Source organism: Oncorhynchus kisutch, linkage group LG21 (assembly GCF_002021735.2).
Source record: "Oncorhynchus kisutch isolate 150728-3 linkage group LG21, Okis_V2, whole genome shotgun sequence".
Taxonomy (NCBI): domain Eukaryota; kingdom Metazoa; phylum Chordata; class Actinopteri; order Salmoniformes; family Salmonidae; genus Oncorhynchus; species Oncorhynchus kisutch.
The window spans coordinates 43,741,402-43,758,901 of NC_034194.2; the positions used below are offsets into that span (position 1 = coordinate 43,741,402).

The 17,500-nt window shown below is 41.2% G+C and overlaps 1 protein-coding gene across 1 annotated transcript in view; it reads right to left on the reverse strand.

Annotated features, from left to right (window-relative positions):
* blk (BLK proto-oncogene, Src family tyrosine kinase) overlaps positions 1-17,500 on the reverse strand; it is a 51,707-nt gene that overhangs the window by 7,536 nt on the left and 26,671 nt on the right. Inside the window, exon 11 of the mRNA XM_031800831.1 lies at positions 16,778-16,928. Coding sequence (XP_031656691.1) covers positions 16,778-16,928 — 151 coding nt within the window. The remainder of the gene's footprint in view (positions 1-16,777; positions 16,929-17,500) is intronic.

Sequence of the window (17,500 nt, forward strand, 5' to 3'; positions counted from 1 at the left end):
TTAACAGTCAGACACTTTGGGGTATTTGCACATATGTAGTTAAATTTTTCTCATTTTCTGTGACTTTTATCTACACCAGAATGGACAAACCTCACACTACGCTATCATCTAAGGCCTGGATTCAATCTGATCACGTCTTATTGTAAATGTTTTAAAGGCAATGTTCCTGCTTTCACGGACAACGCAGTCACGGATAAATGCTGTCACGGACCACGCAGTCACGGATAAATGCTGTCACGGACCACGCAGTCACGGGTAAATGCTGTCACATACAACGCAGTGAAGGACCACGCATTCACGGGTAAATGCTGTCACGTACAACGCAGTGAAGGACAACGCAGACACAGATAAATGCTGTCACAGACAATGCAGTCACAGATAAATGCTGTCACGGACAATGCAGTCACAGATAAATGCTGTCACGGACTACGCAGTGAAGGACAACGCAGACACAGATAAATGCTGTTACGGACTACGCAGTGAAGGACAACGCAGACACAGATAAATGCTGTCACGGACAACGCAGTCACGGATAAATGCTGTCACGGACTACGCAGTGAAGGACAACGCAGACACAGATAAATGCTGTCACGGACAACTCAGTCACGGATAAATGCTGTCACGGACAACGCAGTCACAGATAAATGCTGTCACGGACTACGCAGTGAAGGACAATGCAGACACAGATAAATGCTGTCACGGACTACGCAGTGAAGGACAACGCAGACACAGATAAATGCTGTCACGGACAACGCAGTCACGGATAAATGCTGTCACGGACTACGCAGTGAAGGACAACGCAGACACAGATAAATGCTGCCACCGACTACGCAGTGAAGGACAACGCAGACACAGATAAATGCTGTCACGGATAAATGCTGTCACAGATAAATGCTGTCACAGTTAAATGCTGTCACAGACAACTCACTCATGGTAAATGCTGCATATGTCGGCCTTAACCGAAAATGTTCTTAAATGGCATATTGTTGACAAAGTGCAATTGGAATGAATCCCAGCTATTTTTATCAACTGAGATATCACCTGTCCACCACTATACATGTTACTGTCCACCACTAGATTATACATGTTACTGTCCACCCACTAGACTATACATGTTACTGTCCACCACTATACATGTTACTGTCCACCACTAGACTATACATGTTACTGCCCACCACTATACATGTTACTGTCCACCACTAGACTATACATGTTACTGTCCAACACTATACATGTTACTGTCCACCACTAGACTATACATGTTACTGTCCACCACTATACATGTTACTGTCCACCACTATACATGTTACTGTCCACCACTATACATGTTACTGTCCCCCACTAGATTATACATGTTACTGTCCACCACTAGACTATACATGTTACTGTCCACCACTAGACTATACATGTTACTGTCCACCACTAGACTATACATGTTACTGTCCACCACTAGACTATACATGTTACTGTCCACCACTAGACTATACATGTTACTGTCCACCACTATACATGTTACTGTCCACCACTAGACTATACATGATACTGTCCACCACTAGACATGTTACTGTCCACCACTATACATGTTACTGTCCACCACTATACATGTTACTGTCCACCACTAGATTATACATGTTACTGTCCACCACTAGATTATACATGTTACTGTCCACCACTAGATTATACATGTTACTGTCCACCACTAGACTAGACATGTTACTGTCCACCACTAGACTATACATGTTACTGCCCACCACTATACATGTTACTGTCCAACACTATACATGTTACTGTCCACCACTAGACTATACATGTTACTGTCCACCACTATACATGTTACTGTCCACCACTATACATGTTACTGCCCACCACTATACATGATACTGTCCACCACTAGATTATACATGTTACTGTCCACCACTAGACTATACATGTTACTGTCCACCACTAGACTATACATGTTACTGTCCACCACTAGACTATACATGTTACTGTCCACCACTAGACTATACATGTTACTGTCCACCACTAGACTATACATGTTACTGTCCACCACTATACATGTTACTGTCCACCACTAGACTATACATGATACTGTCCACCACTAGACATGTTACTGTCCACCACTAGACTATACATGTTACTGTCCACCACTAGACTATACATGTTACTGTCCACCAATAGATTATACATGTTACTGTCCACCACTAGACATGTTACTGTCCACCACTAGATTATACATGTTACTGTCCACCACTATACATGTTACTGTCCACCTATATACTATACATGTTACTGCCCACCACTAGACTATACATGTTACTGTCCACCACTAGACTATACATGTTACTGTCCACCACTATATATGTTACTGTCCACCACTATACATTTTACTGTCCACCACTATACATGTTACTGTCCACCACTAGACTATACATGTTACTGTCCACCACTAGACTATACATGTTACTGTCCACCACTAGATTATACATGTTACTGTCCACCACTAGACATGTTACTGTCCACCACTAGATTATACATGTTACTGTCCACCACTATACATGTTACTGTCCACCACTAGACTATACATGTTACTGTCCACCACTAGATTATACATGTTACTGCCCACCACTAGACTATACATGTTACTGCCCACCACTATACATGTTACTGTCCACCACTAGACTATACATGTTACTGTCCAACACTATACATGTTACTGTCCACCACTAGACTATACATGTTACTGTCCACCACTATACATGTTACTGTCCACCACTATACATGTTACTGTCCACCACTATACATGTTACTGTCCACCACTATACATGTTACTGCCCACCACTATACATGATACTGTCCACCACTAGATTATACATGTTACTGTCCACCACTAGACTATACATGTTACTGTCCACCACTAGACTATACATGTTACTGTCCACCACGAGACTATACATGTTACTGTCCACCACTAGACTATACATGTTACTGTCCACCACTATACATGTTACTGTCCACCACTAGACTATACATGATACTGTCCACCACTAGACATGTTACTGTCCACCACTATACATGTTACTGTCCACCACTAGATTATACATGTTACTGTCCACCACTAGATTATACATGTTACTGTCCACCACTAGACTAGACATGTTACTGTCCACCACTAGACTATACATGTTACTCTGCCCACCACTATACATGTTACTGTCCAACACTATACATGTTACTGTCCACCACTAGACTATACATGTTACTGTCCACCACTATACATGTTACTGTCCACCACTATACATGTTACTACTGCCCACCACTATACATGATACTGTCCACCACTAGATTATACATGTTACTGTCCACCACTAGACTATACATGTTACTGTCCACCACTAGACTATACATGTTACTGTCCACCACTAGACTATACATGTTACTGTCCACCACTAGACTATACATGTTACTGTCCACCACTAGACTATACATGTTACTGTCTACCACTAGACTATACATGTTACTGTCCACCACTATACATGTTACTGTCCACCACTAGACTATACATGTTACTGTCCACCACTAGACATGTTACTGTCCACCACAAGATTATACATAATACTGTCCACCACTAGATTATACATGTTACTGTCCACCACTATACATGTTACTGTCCACCACTAGACATGTTACTGTCCACCACTAGACTATACATGTTACTGTCCACCACTATACATGTTACTGTCCACCACTATACATGTTACTGTCCACCACTAGACTATACATGTTACTGTCCACCACTAGACATGTTACTGTCCACCACTAGACTATACATGTTACTGTCCACCACTATACATGTTACTGTCCACCACTAGACTATACATGTTACTGTCCACCACTAGACATGTTACTGTCCACCACTATACATGTTACTGTCCACCACTAGACTATACATGTTACTGTCCACCACTAGACTATACATGTTACTGTCCACCACTAGACTATACATGTTACTGTCCACCACTAGATTATACATAATACTGTCCACCACTAGATTATACATGTTACTGTCCACCACTATACATGTTACTGTCCACCACTAGACTATACATGTTACTGCCCACCACTAGACTATACATGTTACTGTCCACCACTATATATGTTACTCTCCACCACTATACATTTTACTGTCCACCACTATACATGTTACTGTCCACCACTAGACTATACATGTTACTGTCCACCACTAGACTATACATGTTACTGTCCACCACTAGACTATACATGTTACTGTCCACCAATAGATTATACATGTTACTGTCCACCACTAGACATGTTACTGTCCACCACTAGATTATACATGTTACTGTCCACCACTATACATGTTACTGTCCACCTATATACTATACATGTTACTGCCCACCACTAGACTATACATGTTACTGTCCACCACTAGACTATACATGTTACTGTCCACCACTATATATGTTACTGTCCACCACTATACATTTTACTGTCCACCACTATACATGTTACTGTCCACCACTAGACTATACATGTTACTGTCCACCACTAGACTATACATGTTACTGTCCACCACTAGATTATACATGTTACTGTCCACCACTAGACATGTTACTGTCCACCACTAGATTATACATGTTACTGTCCACCACTATACATGTTACTGTCCACCACTAGACTATACATGTTACTGTCCACCACTAGATTATACATGTTACTGCCCACCACTAGACTATACATGTTACTGCCCACCACTATACATGTTACTGTCCACCACTAGACTATACATGTTACTGTCCAACACTATACATGTTACTGTCCACCACTAGACTATACATGTTACTGTCCACCACTATACATGTTACTGTCCACCACTATACATGTTACTGTCCACCACTATACATGTTACTGCCCACCACTATACATGATACTGTCCACCACTAGATTATACATGTTACTGTCCACCACTAGACTATACATGTTACTGTCCACCACTAGACTATACATGTTACTGTCCACCACTAGACTATACATGTTACTGTCCACCACTAGACTATACATGTTACTGTCCACCACTATACATGTTACTGTCCACCACTAGACTATACATGATACTGTCCACCACTAGACATGTTACTGTCCACCACTATACATGTTACTGTCCACCACTAGATTATACATGTTACTGTCCACCACTAGATTATACATGTTACTGTCCACCACTAGATTATACATGTTACTGTCCACCACTAGACTAGACATGTTACTGTCCACCACTAGACTATACATGTTACTGCCCAACCACTATACATGTTACTGTCCAACACTATACATGTTACTGTCCACCACTAGACTATACATGTTACTGTCCACCACTATACATGTTACTGTCCACCACTATACATGTTACTGCCCACCACTATACATGATACTGTCCACCACTAGATTATACATGTTACTGTCCACCACTAGACTATACATGTTACTGTCCACCACTAGACTATACATGTTACTGTCCACCACTAGACTATACATGTTACTGTCCACCACTAGACTATACATGTTACTGTCCACCACTAGACTATACATGTTACTGTCCACCACTAGACTATACATGTTACTGTCCACCACTATACATGTTACTGTCCACCACTAGACTATACATGTTACTGTCCACCACTAGACATGTTACTGTCCACCACAAGATTATACATAATACTGTCCACCACTAGATTATACATGTTACTGTCCACCACTATACATGTTACTGTCCACCACTAGACATGTTACTGTCCACCACTAGACTATACATGTTACTGTCCACCACTATACATGTTACTGTCCACCACTATACATGTTACTGTCCACCACTAGACTATACATGTTACTGTCCACCACTAGACATGTTACTGTCCACCACTAGACTATACATGTTACTGTCCACCACTATACATGTTACTGTCCACCACTAGACTATACATGTTACTGTCCACCACTAGACATGTTACTGTCCACCACTATACATGTTACTGTCCACCACTAGACTATACATGTTACTGTCCACCACTAGATTATACATAATACTGTCCACCACTAGATTATACATGTTACTGTCCACCACTATACATGTTACTGTCCACCACTAGACTATACATGTTACTGCCCACCACTAGACTATACATGTTACTGTCCACCACTAGATTATACATGTTACTGTCCACCACTAGACTAGACATGTTACTGTCCACCACTAGACTATACATGTTACTGCCCACCACTATACATGTTACTGTCCAACACTATACATGTTACTGTCCACCACTAGACTATACATGTTACTGTCCACCACTATACATGTTACTGTCCACCACTATACATGTTACTGCCCACCACTATACATGATACTGTCCACCACTAGATTATACATGTTACTGTCCACCACTAGACTATACATGTTACTGTCCACCACTAGACTATACATGTTACTGTCCACCACTAGACTATACATGTTACTGTCCACCACTAGACTATACATGTTACTGTCCACCACTAGACTATACATGTTACTGTCCACCACTAGACTATACATGTTACTGTCCACCACTATACATGTTACTGTCCACCACTAGACTATACATGTTACTGTCCACCACTAGACATGTTACTGTCCACCACAAGATTATACATAATACTGTCCACCACTAGATTATACATGTTACTGTCCACCACTATACATGTTACTGTCCACCACTAGACATGTTACTGTCCACCACTAGACTATACATGTTACTGTCCACCACTATACATGTTACTGTCCACCACTATACATGTTACTGTCCACCACTAGACTATACATGTTACTGTCCACCACTAGACATGTTACTGTCCACCACTAGACTATACATGTTACTGTCCACCACTATACATGTTACTGTCCACCACTAGACTATACATGTTACTGTCCACCACTAGACATGTTACTGTCCACCACTATACATGTTACTGTCCACCACTAGACTATACATGTTACTGTCCACCACTAGATTATACATAATACTGTCCACCACTAGATTATACATGTTACTGTCCACCACTATACATGTTACTGTCCACCACTAGACTATACATGTTACTGCCCACCACTAGACTATACATGTTACTGTCCACCACTATATATGTTACTCTCCACCACTATACATTTTACTGTCCACCACTATACATGTTACTGTCCACCACTAGACTATACATGTTACTGTCCACCACTATACATGTTACTGCCCCCCCACTATACATGATACTGTCCACCACTAGACATGTTACTGTCCACCACTAGACATGTTACTGTCCACCACTAGACTATACATGTTACTGTCCACCACTATACATGTTACTGTCCACCACTATACATGTTACTGTCCACCACTATACATGTTACTGTCCACCACTATACATGTATACATGTTACTGTCCACCACTATACATGTTACTGTCCACCACTAGACTATACATGTTACTGTCCACCACTATACATGTTACTGTCCACCACTAGACTATACATGTTACTGTCCACCACTATACTATACATGTTACAGTCCACCACTATACATGTTACTGTCCACCACTAGACTATACATGTTACTGTCCACCACTAGATATGTTACTGTCCACCACTATACATGTTACTGTCCACCACTATACATGTTACTGTCCACCACTAGACATGTTACTGCCCACCACTAGACTATACATGATACTGTCCACCACTAGACATGTTACTGTCCACCACTAGACATGTTACTGCCCACCACTAGACTATACATGTTACTGTCCACCACTATACATGTTACTGTCCACCACTATACATGTTACTGTCCACCACTATACATGTTACTGTCCACCACTATACATGTTGCTGTCCACCACTATACATGTTACTGTCCACCACTATACATGATACTGTCCACCACTAGACATGTTACTGTCCACCACTATACATGTTACTGTCCACCACTATACATGTTACTGTCCACCACTATACATGTTACTGTCCACCACTATACATGTTACTGTCCACCACTATACATGTTACTGTCCACCACTAGACTATACATGTTACTGTCCACCACTAGACTATCAAATCAAATCAAATCAAATTTATTTGTCACATACACATGGTTAGCAGATGTTAATGCGAGTGTAGCGAAATGCTTGTGCTTCTAGTTCCAACAATGCAGTAATAACGAACAAGTAATCTAACTAACAATTCCAAAAAAACCTACTGTCTTTTACACAGTGTAAGGGGATAAAGAATATGTACATAAGGATATATGAATGAGTGATGGTACAGAGCAGCATAGGCAAGATACAGTAGATGATATCGAGTACAGTATATACATATGAGATGAGTATGTAAACCAAGTGGCATAGTTAAAGTGGCTAGTGATACATGTATTACATAAGGATGCAGTCGATGATATAGAGTACAGTATCTACGTATGCATATGAGATGAATAATGTAGGGTAAGTAACATTATATAAGGTAGCATTGTTTAAAGTGGCTAGTGATATATTTACATCATTTCCCATCAATTCCCATGATTAAAGTGGCTGGAGTAGAGTCAGTGGCATTGACAGTGTGTTGGCAGTAGCCACTCAATGTTAGTGGTGGCTGTTTAACAGTCTGATGGCCTTGAGATAGAAGCTGTTTTTCAGTCTCTCGGTCCCAGCTTTGATGCACCTGTACTGACCTCGCCTTCTGGATGACAGCGGGGTGAACAGGCAGTGGCTCGGGTGGTTGATGTCCTTGATGATCTTTATGGCCTTCCTGTAGCATCGGGTGGTGTAGGTGTCCTGGAGGGCAGGTAGTTTGCCCCCGGTGATGCGTTGTGCAGACCTCACTACCCTCTGGAGAGCCTTACGGTTGAGGGCGGTGCAGTTGCCATACCAGGCGGTGATACAGCCCGCCAGGATGCTCTCGATTGTGCATCTGTAGAAGTTTGTGAGTGCTTTTGGTGACAAGCCGAATTTCTTCAGCCTCCTGAGGTTGAAGAGGCGCTGCTGCGCCTTCTTCACGATGCTGTCTGTGTGAGTGGACCAATTCAGTTTGTCTGTGATGTGTATGCCGAGGAACTTAAAACTTGCTACCCTCTCCACTACTGTTCCATCGATGTGGATGGGGGGGTGTTCCCTCTGCTGTTTCCTGAAGTCCACAATCATCTCCTTAGTTTTGTTGACGTTGAGTGTGAGGTTATTTTCCTGACACCACACTCCGAGGGCCCTCACCTCCTCCCTGTAGGCCGTCTCGTCGTTGTTGGTAATCAAGCCTACCACTGTTGTGTCGTCCGCAAACTTGATGATTGAGTTGGAGGCGTGCGTGGCCACGCAGTCGTGGGTGAACAGGGAGTACAGGAGAGGGCTCAGAACGCACCCTTGTGGGGCCCCAGTGTTGAGGATCAGCGGGGAGGAGATGTTGTTACTGTCCACCACTATACATGTTACTGCCCACCACTAGACTATACATGTTACTGTCCACCACTATACATGTTACTTTCCACCACTAGACTATACATGTTACTGTCCACCACTATACTATACATGTTACTGTCCACCACTATACATGTTACTGTCCACCACTATACATGTTACTGTCCACCACTAGACTATACATGTTACTGTCCACCACTATACATGTTACTGTCCACCACTAGACATGTTACTGCCCACCACTATACATGTTACTGTCCACCACTAGACTATACATGTTACTGCCCACCACTATACATGTTACTGTCCACCACTAGACTATACATGTTACTGTCCACCACTATACATGTTACTGTCCACCACTATACATGTTACTGTCCACCACTATACATGTTGCTGTCCACCACTAGATATGTTACTGTCCACCACTATACATGTTACTGTCCACCACTATACATGTTACTGTCCACCACTAGACATGTTACTGCCCACCACTAGACTATACATGATACTGTCCACCACTAGACATGTTACTGTCCACCACTAGACATGTTACTGTCCACCACTAGACTATACATGTTACTGTCCACCACTAGACTATACATGTTACTGTCCACCACTATACATGTTACTGTCCACCACTATACATGTTACTGTCCACCACTATACATGTTGCTGTCCACCACTATACATGTTACTGTCCACCACTATACATGATACTGTCCACCACTAGACATGTTACTGTCCACCACTATACATGTTACTGTCCACCACTATACATGTTACTGTCCACCACTATACATGTTACTGTCCACCACTATACATGTTACTGTCCACCACTATACATGTTACTGTCCACCACTATACATGTTACTGTCCACCACTAGACTATACATGTTACTGTCCACCACTAGACTATACATGTTACTGTCCACCACTATACATGTTACTGTCCACCACTAGACTATACATGTTACTGTCCACCACTATACATGTTACTGCCCACCACTAGACTATACATGTTACTGTCCACCACTATACTATACATGTTACTGTCCACCACTATACATGTTACTGCCCACCACTATACATGTTACTGTCCACCACTATACTATACATGTTACTGTCCACCACTAGACATGTTACTGCCCACCACTATACATGTTACTGTCCACCACTAGACTATACATGTTACTGTCCACCACTATACTATACATGTTACTGTCCACCACTATACATGTTACTGCCCACCACTAGACTATACATGTTACTGTCCACCACTATACATGTTACTGTCCACCACTAGACTATACATGTTACTGTCCACCACTAGACTATACATGTTACTGTCCACCACTATACATGTTACTGTCCACCACTAGACATGTTACTGCCCACCACTATACATGTTACTGTCCACCACTAGAATATACATGTTACTGCCCACCACTATACATGTTACTGTCCACCACTAGACTATACATGTTACTGTCCACCACTATACATGTTACTGTCCACCACTATACATGTTACTGTCCACCACTAGACATGTTACTGTCCACCACTAGACATGTTACTGTCCACCACTAGACTATACATGTTACTGTCCACCACTAGACTATACATGTTACTGTCCACCACTAGACTATACATGTTACTGTCCACCACTAGATTATACATGTTACTGTCCACCACTATACATGTTACTGTCCACCACTAGACATGTTACTGTCCACCACTAGACTATACATGTTACTGTCCACCACTATACTATACATGTTACTGTCCACCACTAGACATGTTACTGCCCACCACTATACATGTTACTGTCCACCACTAGACTATACATGTTACTGTCCACCACTATACTATACATGTTACTGTCCACCACTATACATGTTACTGCCCACCACTAGACTATACATGTTACTGTCCACCACTATACATGTTACTGTCCACCACTAGACTATACATGTTACTGTCCACCACTAGACTATACATGTTACTGTCCACCACTATACATGTTACTGTCCACCACTAGACATGTTACTGCCCACCACTATACATGTTACTGTCCACCACTAGAATATACATGTTACTGCCCACCACTATACATGTTACTGTCCACCACTAGACTATACATGTTACTGTCCACCACTATACATGTTACTGTCCACCACTATACATGTTACTGTCCACCACTAGACATGTTACTGTCCACCACTAGACTATACATGTTACTGTCCACCACTAGACTATACATGTTACTGTCCACCACTAGATTATACATGTTACTGTCCACCACTATACATGTTACTGTCCACCACTAGACATGTTACTGTCCACCACTATACATGTTACTGTCCACCACTAGACTATACATGTTACTGTCCACCACTAGACTATACATGTTACTGTCCACCACTAGATTATACATGTTACTGTCCACCACTAGATTATACATGTTACTGTCCACCACTATACATGTTACTGTCCACCACTAGACTATACATGTTACTGTCCACCACTATACATGTTACTGTCCACCACTAGATTATACATGTTACTGTCCACCACTATACATGTTACTGTCCACCACTATACATGTTACTGTCCACCACTAGACTATACATGTTACTGTCCACCACTAGATTAGACATGTTACTGTCCACCACTATACATGTTACTGTCCACCACTAGACATGTTACTGCCCACCACTATGTGTGTAGATGGGTGATAAAAGAATGTAATCCATTTTGAATTCAGGCTGTAACACAACAAAATGTGGAATAAATTAAGGACCATTAATACTTTCTGAGGGCACTGTAGCTGTAAGCTAGTTGTTGATAGCAACTGGCTGACTAATTCAGTGCTAAAGTAACATTACTAGGTGGTAGGGCTAGCCTTAGCAGGCTAGTAGGGCTAACGTTAGCAGGCTAGTAGGGCTAACGTTAGTAGGCTAGTAGGGCTAACCTTAGCAGGCTAGTAGGGCTAATCTTAGCAGGCTAGTAGTCCTAACGTTAGCAGGCTAGTAGGGCTAACCTTAGCTTGCTAGTAGGGCTAATCTTAGCAGGCTAGTAGTCCTAACGTTAGCAGGCTAGTAGGGCTAACCTTAGCTTGCTAGTAGGGCTAATCTTAGCAGGCTAGTAGTCCTAAAGTTAGCAGGCTAGTAGGGCTAACCTTAGCAGGCTAGTAGGGCTAATCTTAGCAGGCTAGTAGTCCTAACGTTAGCAGGCTAGTAGTCCTAACGTTAGCAGGCTAGTAGGGCTAATCTTAGCAGGCTAGTAGGGCTAACCTTAGCAGGCTAGTAGTCCTAACGTTAGCAGGCTAGTAGTCCTAACCTTAGCAGGCTAGTAGTCCTAACCTTAGCAGGCTAGTAGTCCTAACCTTAGCAGGCTAGTAGGGCTAACCTTAGCAGGCTAGTAGTCCTAACGTTAGCAGGCTAGTAGGGCTAACATTAGCAGGCTAGTAGTCCTAACGTTAGCAGGCTAGTAGTCCTAACGTTAGCAGGCTAGTAGGGCTAACATTAGCAGGCTAGTAGTCCTAACGTTAGCAGGCTAGTAGTCCTAACCTTAGCAGGCTAGTAGTCCTAACCTTAGCAGGCTAGTAGTCCTAACCTTAGCAGGCTAGTAGTCCTAACCTTAGCAGGCTAGTAGTCCTAACCTTAGCAGGCTAGTAGTCCTAACCTTAGCAGGCTAGTAGTCCTAACATTAGCAGGCTAGTAGTCCTAACGTTAGCAGGCTAGTAGGGCTAACATTAGCAGGCTAGTTTGCTAGAAACCTTACAAGTTGACTTGTTACAATACAATCACAAAGTATTTGCTTGGACGTTGGCTGAAAACGTCATTGAAACCAGTAGTCATGAGTGGAAACGATTTGGTTGAATTTGAAGTTATACATTAAGTTATTCCAGTTGAAGTTTACATTATAGTGAATAGGCTGGCCTGCTGGGTCCTCCATATTACATCACACGCCAGAAAAACATTTTCCGCCATGTTAATTCTGATTTGGTTTTATGTAATAACTCCAAAAACAGAAACGTGAGGTGTGACTTTGCGTTGGGACTTTTCATTGTGTATACTAATGCAAATCCATATGTTACATGTGGTTACGTTTACGCTACCTACCGTTTAGCCCTTACCTTAACTTAAATTAATACACCTACCCTTTAACCCTTACCTTAACTTAAATTAATACACCTACCCTTTAACCCTTACCTTAAATTAGTACACCTACCCTTTAACCCTTACCTTAACTTAAATGAATACACCTACCCTTTAACCCTTACCTTAACTTAAATTAATACACCTACCCTTTAACCCTTACCTTAAATTAGTACACCTACCCTTTAACCCTTACCTTAACTTAAATTAATACACCTACCCTTTAACCCTTACCTTAACTTAAATGAATACACCTACCCTTTAACCCTTACCATAACTTAAATGAATACACCTACCCTTTAACCCTTACCTTAACTTAAATGAATACACCTACCCTTTAACCCTTACCTTAACTTAAATGAATACACCTACCCTTTAACCCTTACCATAACTTAAATTAATACACCTACCCTTTAACCCTTACCTTAACTTAAATGAATACACCTACCCTTTAACCCTTACCTTAACTTAAATGAATACACCTACCCTTTAACCCTTACCTTAACTTAAATGAATACACCTACCCTTTAACCCTTACCTTAACTTAAATGAATACACCTACCCTTTAACCCTTACCATAACTTAAATTAATACACCTACCCTTTAACCCTTACCTTAACTTAAATGAATACACCTACCCTTTAACCCTTACCTTAACTTAAATGAATACACCTACCCTTTAACCCTTACCTTAACTTAAATGAATACACCTACCCTTTAACCCTTACCTTAACTTAAATTAATACACCTACCCTTTAACCCTTACCTTAACTTAAATGAATACACCTACCCTTTAACCCTTACCTTAACTTAAATGAATACACCTACCCTTTAACCCTTACCATAACTTAAATTAATACACCTACCCTTTAACCCTTACCTTAACTTAAATGAATACACCTACCCTTTAACCCTTACCTTAACTTAAATGAATACACCTACCCTTTAACCCTTACCTTAACTTAAATGAATACACCTACCCTTTAACCCTTACCTTAACTTAAATGAATACACCTACCCTTTAACCCTTACCTTAACTTAAATTAATACACCTACCCTTTAACCCTTACCTTAAATTAATACACCTACCCTTTAACCCTTACCTTAAATGAGTACACCTACCCTTTAACCCTTACCTTAACTTAAATGAATACACCTACCCTTTAACCCTTACCTTAACTTAAATGAATACACCTACCCTTTAACCCTTACCTTAACTTAAATTAGTACACCTACCCTTTAACCCTTGCCTTAACTTAAATTAATACACCTACCCTGTAACCTTTACCTTAAATTAGTACACCTACCCTTTAACCCTTACCTTAACTTAAATTAATACACCTACCCTTTAACCCTTACCTTAAATTAATACACCTACCCTTTAACCCATACCTTAAATTAATACACCTACCCTTTAACTCTTACCTTAAATTAATACCGCTACCCTTTAACCCTTACCTTAAATTAATACACCTACCCTTTAACCCTTACCTTAAATTAATACACCTACCCTTTAACCCTTACCTTAACCATTCGGAATGAGTGCCTAAACATAACTCTTAACTTAGAAACTTGACGTTTGGAGAAAAGGAACGATGCAGGAGCGACAAAACCACTTCGAAAATTGATGTTTGGAGAACGTGGATGAGCCTCTAATTCTCGAATGATGACTGTGAGCGCTTGTTGGTATGACAGTAAAAAAAAAAATCTGATGTAAAAAATAAAAAATAAATGTTTTATATGAGCTGATGATGGTACCAGATTATTTTTCAAATCAAGTCATAAAGTTTATTGTTTTTAAATACTCCTGGTAAAACTCCTGGAATAGGCTGGCAAAACATCACTATTGATTAAGTGATTGATTGATTCATTAATTAATTGATTGATTGATTGATGAATTGATTGATTAATGCATTTATTGATTGAGCGATTAATTAATTGATTGATTAATTAATTGATTGATTAATTGATTAATTAATTGATTGAATAATTGATTGATTGATTGCAGTGAATCATTTTGGATTTAAAAAGGCCTAGGTAGTCTAGCCACCCGAAGTGTGAAAATTTAAATCCACGTTTGATCGTGTTCACATTATCTCAGAACACAAATAAAATGGGGTCTATTTTAGGTTATGAGTCAATAGCTTTGGCTGTAAAAACATGACGTCAAGCAGCCCATTGCGGTGAATTCACTTTAAATACACACTTTTTCCCCCCCAGTAGCAATTAGCTTTTAGCACGTGCAGTGATTTGTATGTGCCTTTATGATAATAATGACGCCTGGTTTTGTCGTAATGTTGTACCTACCGTACAACATTACGACAAAACCAGGCGTCATTATTATCATAAAGGCAGTACTGTACTGTTATGTTCGTATGAGAGGGTTCATCATTTTGTAGTGATACTTGATGAAGTCATGCTGTTAGTAACTCTGTGCTTTTGTCTTGAAGCTAAAATGTAACATGTAGCCCCCCCCCCCCCCCCCCCCCCCCCTACAGACAACAAAATCAATGCATGTGTGCATGTGTTTGTCTACACATGCATACTCGTGAATTGTTGTATTTTTCAAGAGTGTAATATAGTTTGGTTGTATTATTCACTATTGTAATATGTTTTAGAATGAAGGTTTTTTTGTCGTTGTTGAATAGTTTGTGTTTTTACTGGCTAGTGGCTACTGTGATATTTACGGTAAATTTGAGCCGCGGACCAAGTGTGTCGCGTTGCCAGCCACAACCAAAGGTATGGCAAGGACGTCATGTCAATTGAAAATCTGATCTTTTGCCAGTAATTGGTCTTTTGACCAATCAGATTAGATCCTTTGCATATAATTGACCAAAAGGTCATACCTTCTTTTGCTGTGTACTATGTTTCCTGTGTCAACACTGCCTCACAGTCACACCTAGGGGCGGCAGGGTAGCCTAGTGGTAAGAGCGTTGGACTAGTAACCTAAAGGTTCCAAGATCCCCGAGCTGACAAGGTAAAAATCTGCCGTTCTGCCCCTGAACAAGGCAGTTAACCCACTGTTCCCAGGCCGTCATTGAAAATAAGAATTTGTTCTTAACTGACTTGCCTGGTTAAATAAAGGGGGGGGGGGGGGGGTTGTCATATACCTTCTTTTGCTGTGTACTCCGTTTCTATGATCCTGGCCAGGCCAAAGTCTGCTATCTTGCAGTGGAGAGTCTCATTGACCAGAATGTTGGCGGCTCGCAGGTCTCTGTGGATATAGTTTTTCTTCTCAATGTAGGCCATGCCTTCAGCTATCTAGTACACGAGAGAGAGAGACGAGAGAGAGAGTTAGGCGAGAGAGAGACGAGAGAGAGAGAGACGAGAGAGAGACGCGAGAGAGAGAGAAAGAGACGAGAGAGAGAGAGAGACAAGAGAGAGACGAGAGAGAGACGCGAGAGAGAGAGAGAGAGAGAAAGAGACGAGAGAGAGAGAGACGAGAGAGAGAGAGAGAGAGAGAGCGAGAGAGAGAGAGAGAGAGACGAGAGAAAGATGAGAACGAGAGAGACGAAAGACAGAGACAGAGACAGACAGATGATTTAGACATTTCTAGATAGTCATTTTTTTTCTATTTTAGATCAGATAGAGTCATTCTGGACAATTGATTAAAAAAACACGGACCCTCATACAGGCCTGCTACTCAACACACATGCATCACCGGATGTCAGACCATTTTCAATACTCTTACTTATTTGTTTCCTATGCAGTCACAACTCTCCTTCACTCTATTCTAGTCAGACCTTGGTGCATCTCAAAGGATACCCTCTACCTTATATAGTTCCTACATTTTGACCAGGGGCCAGGGTCAAAAGTAGTACACCACATTGTAA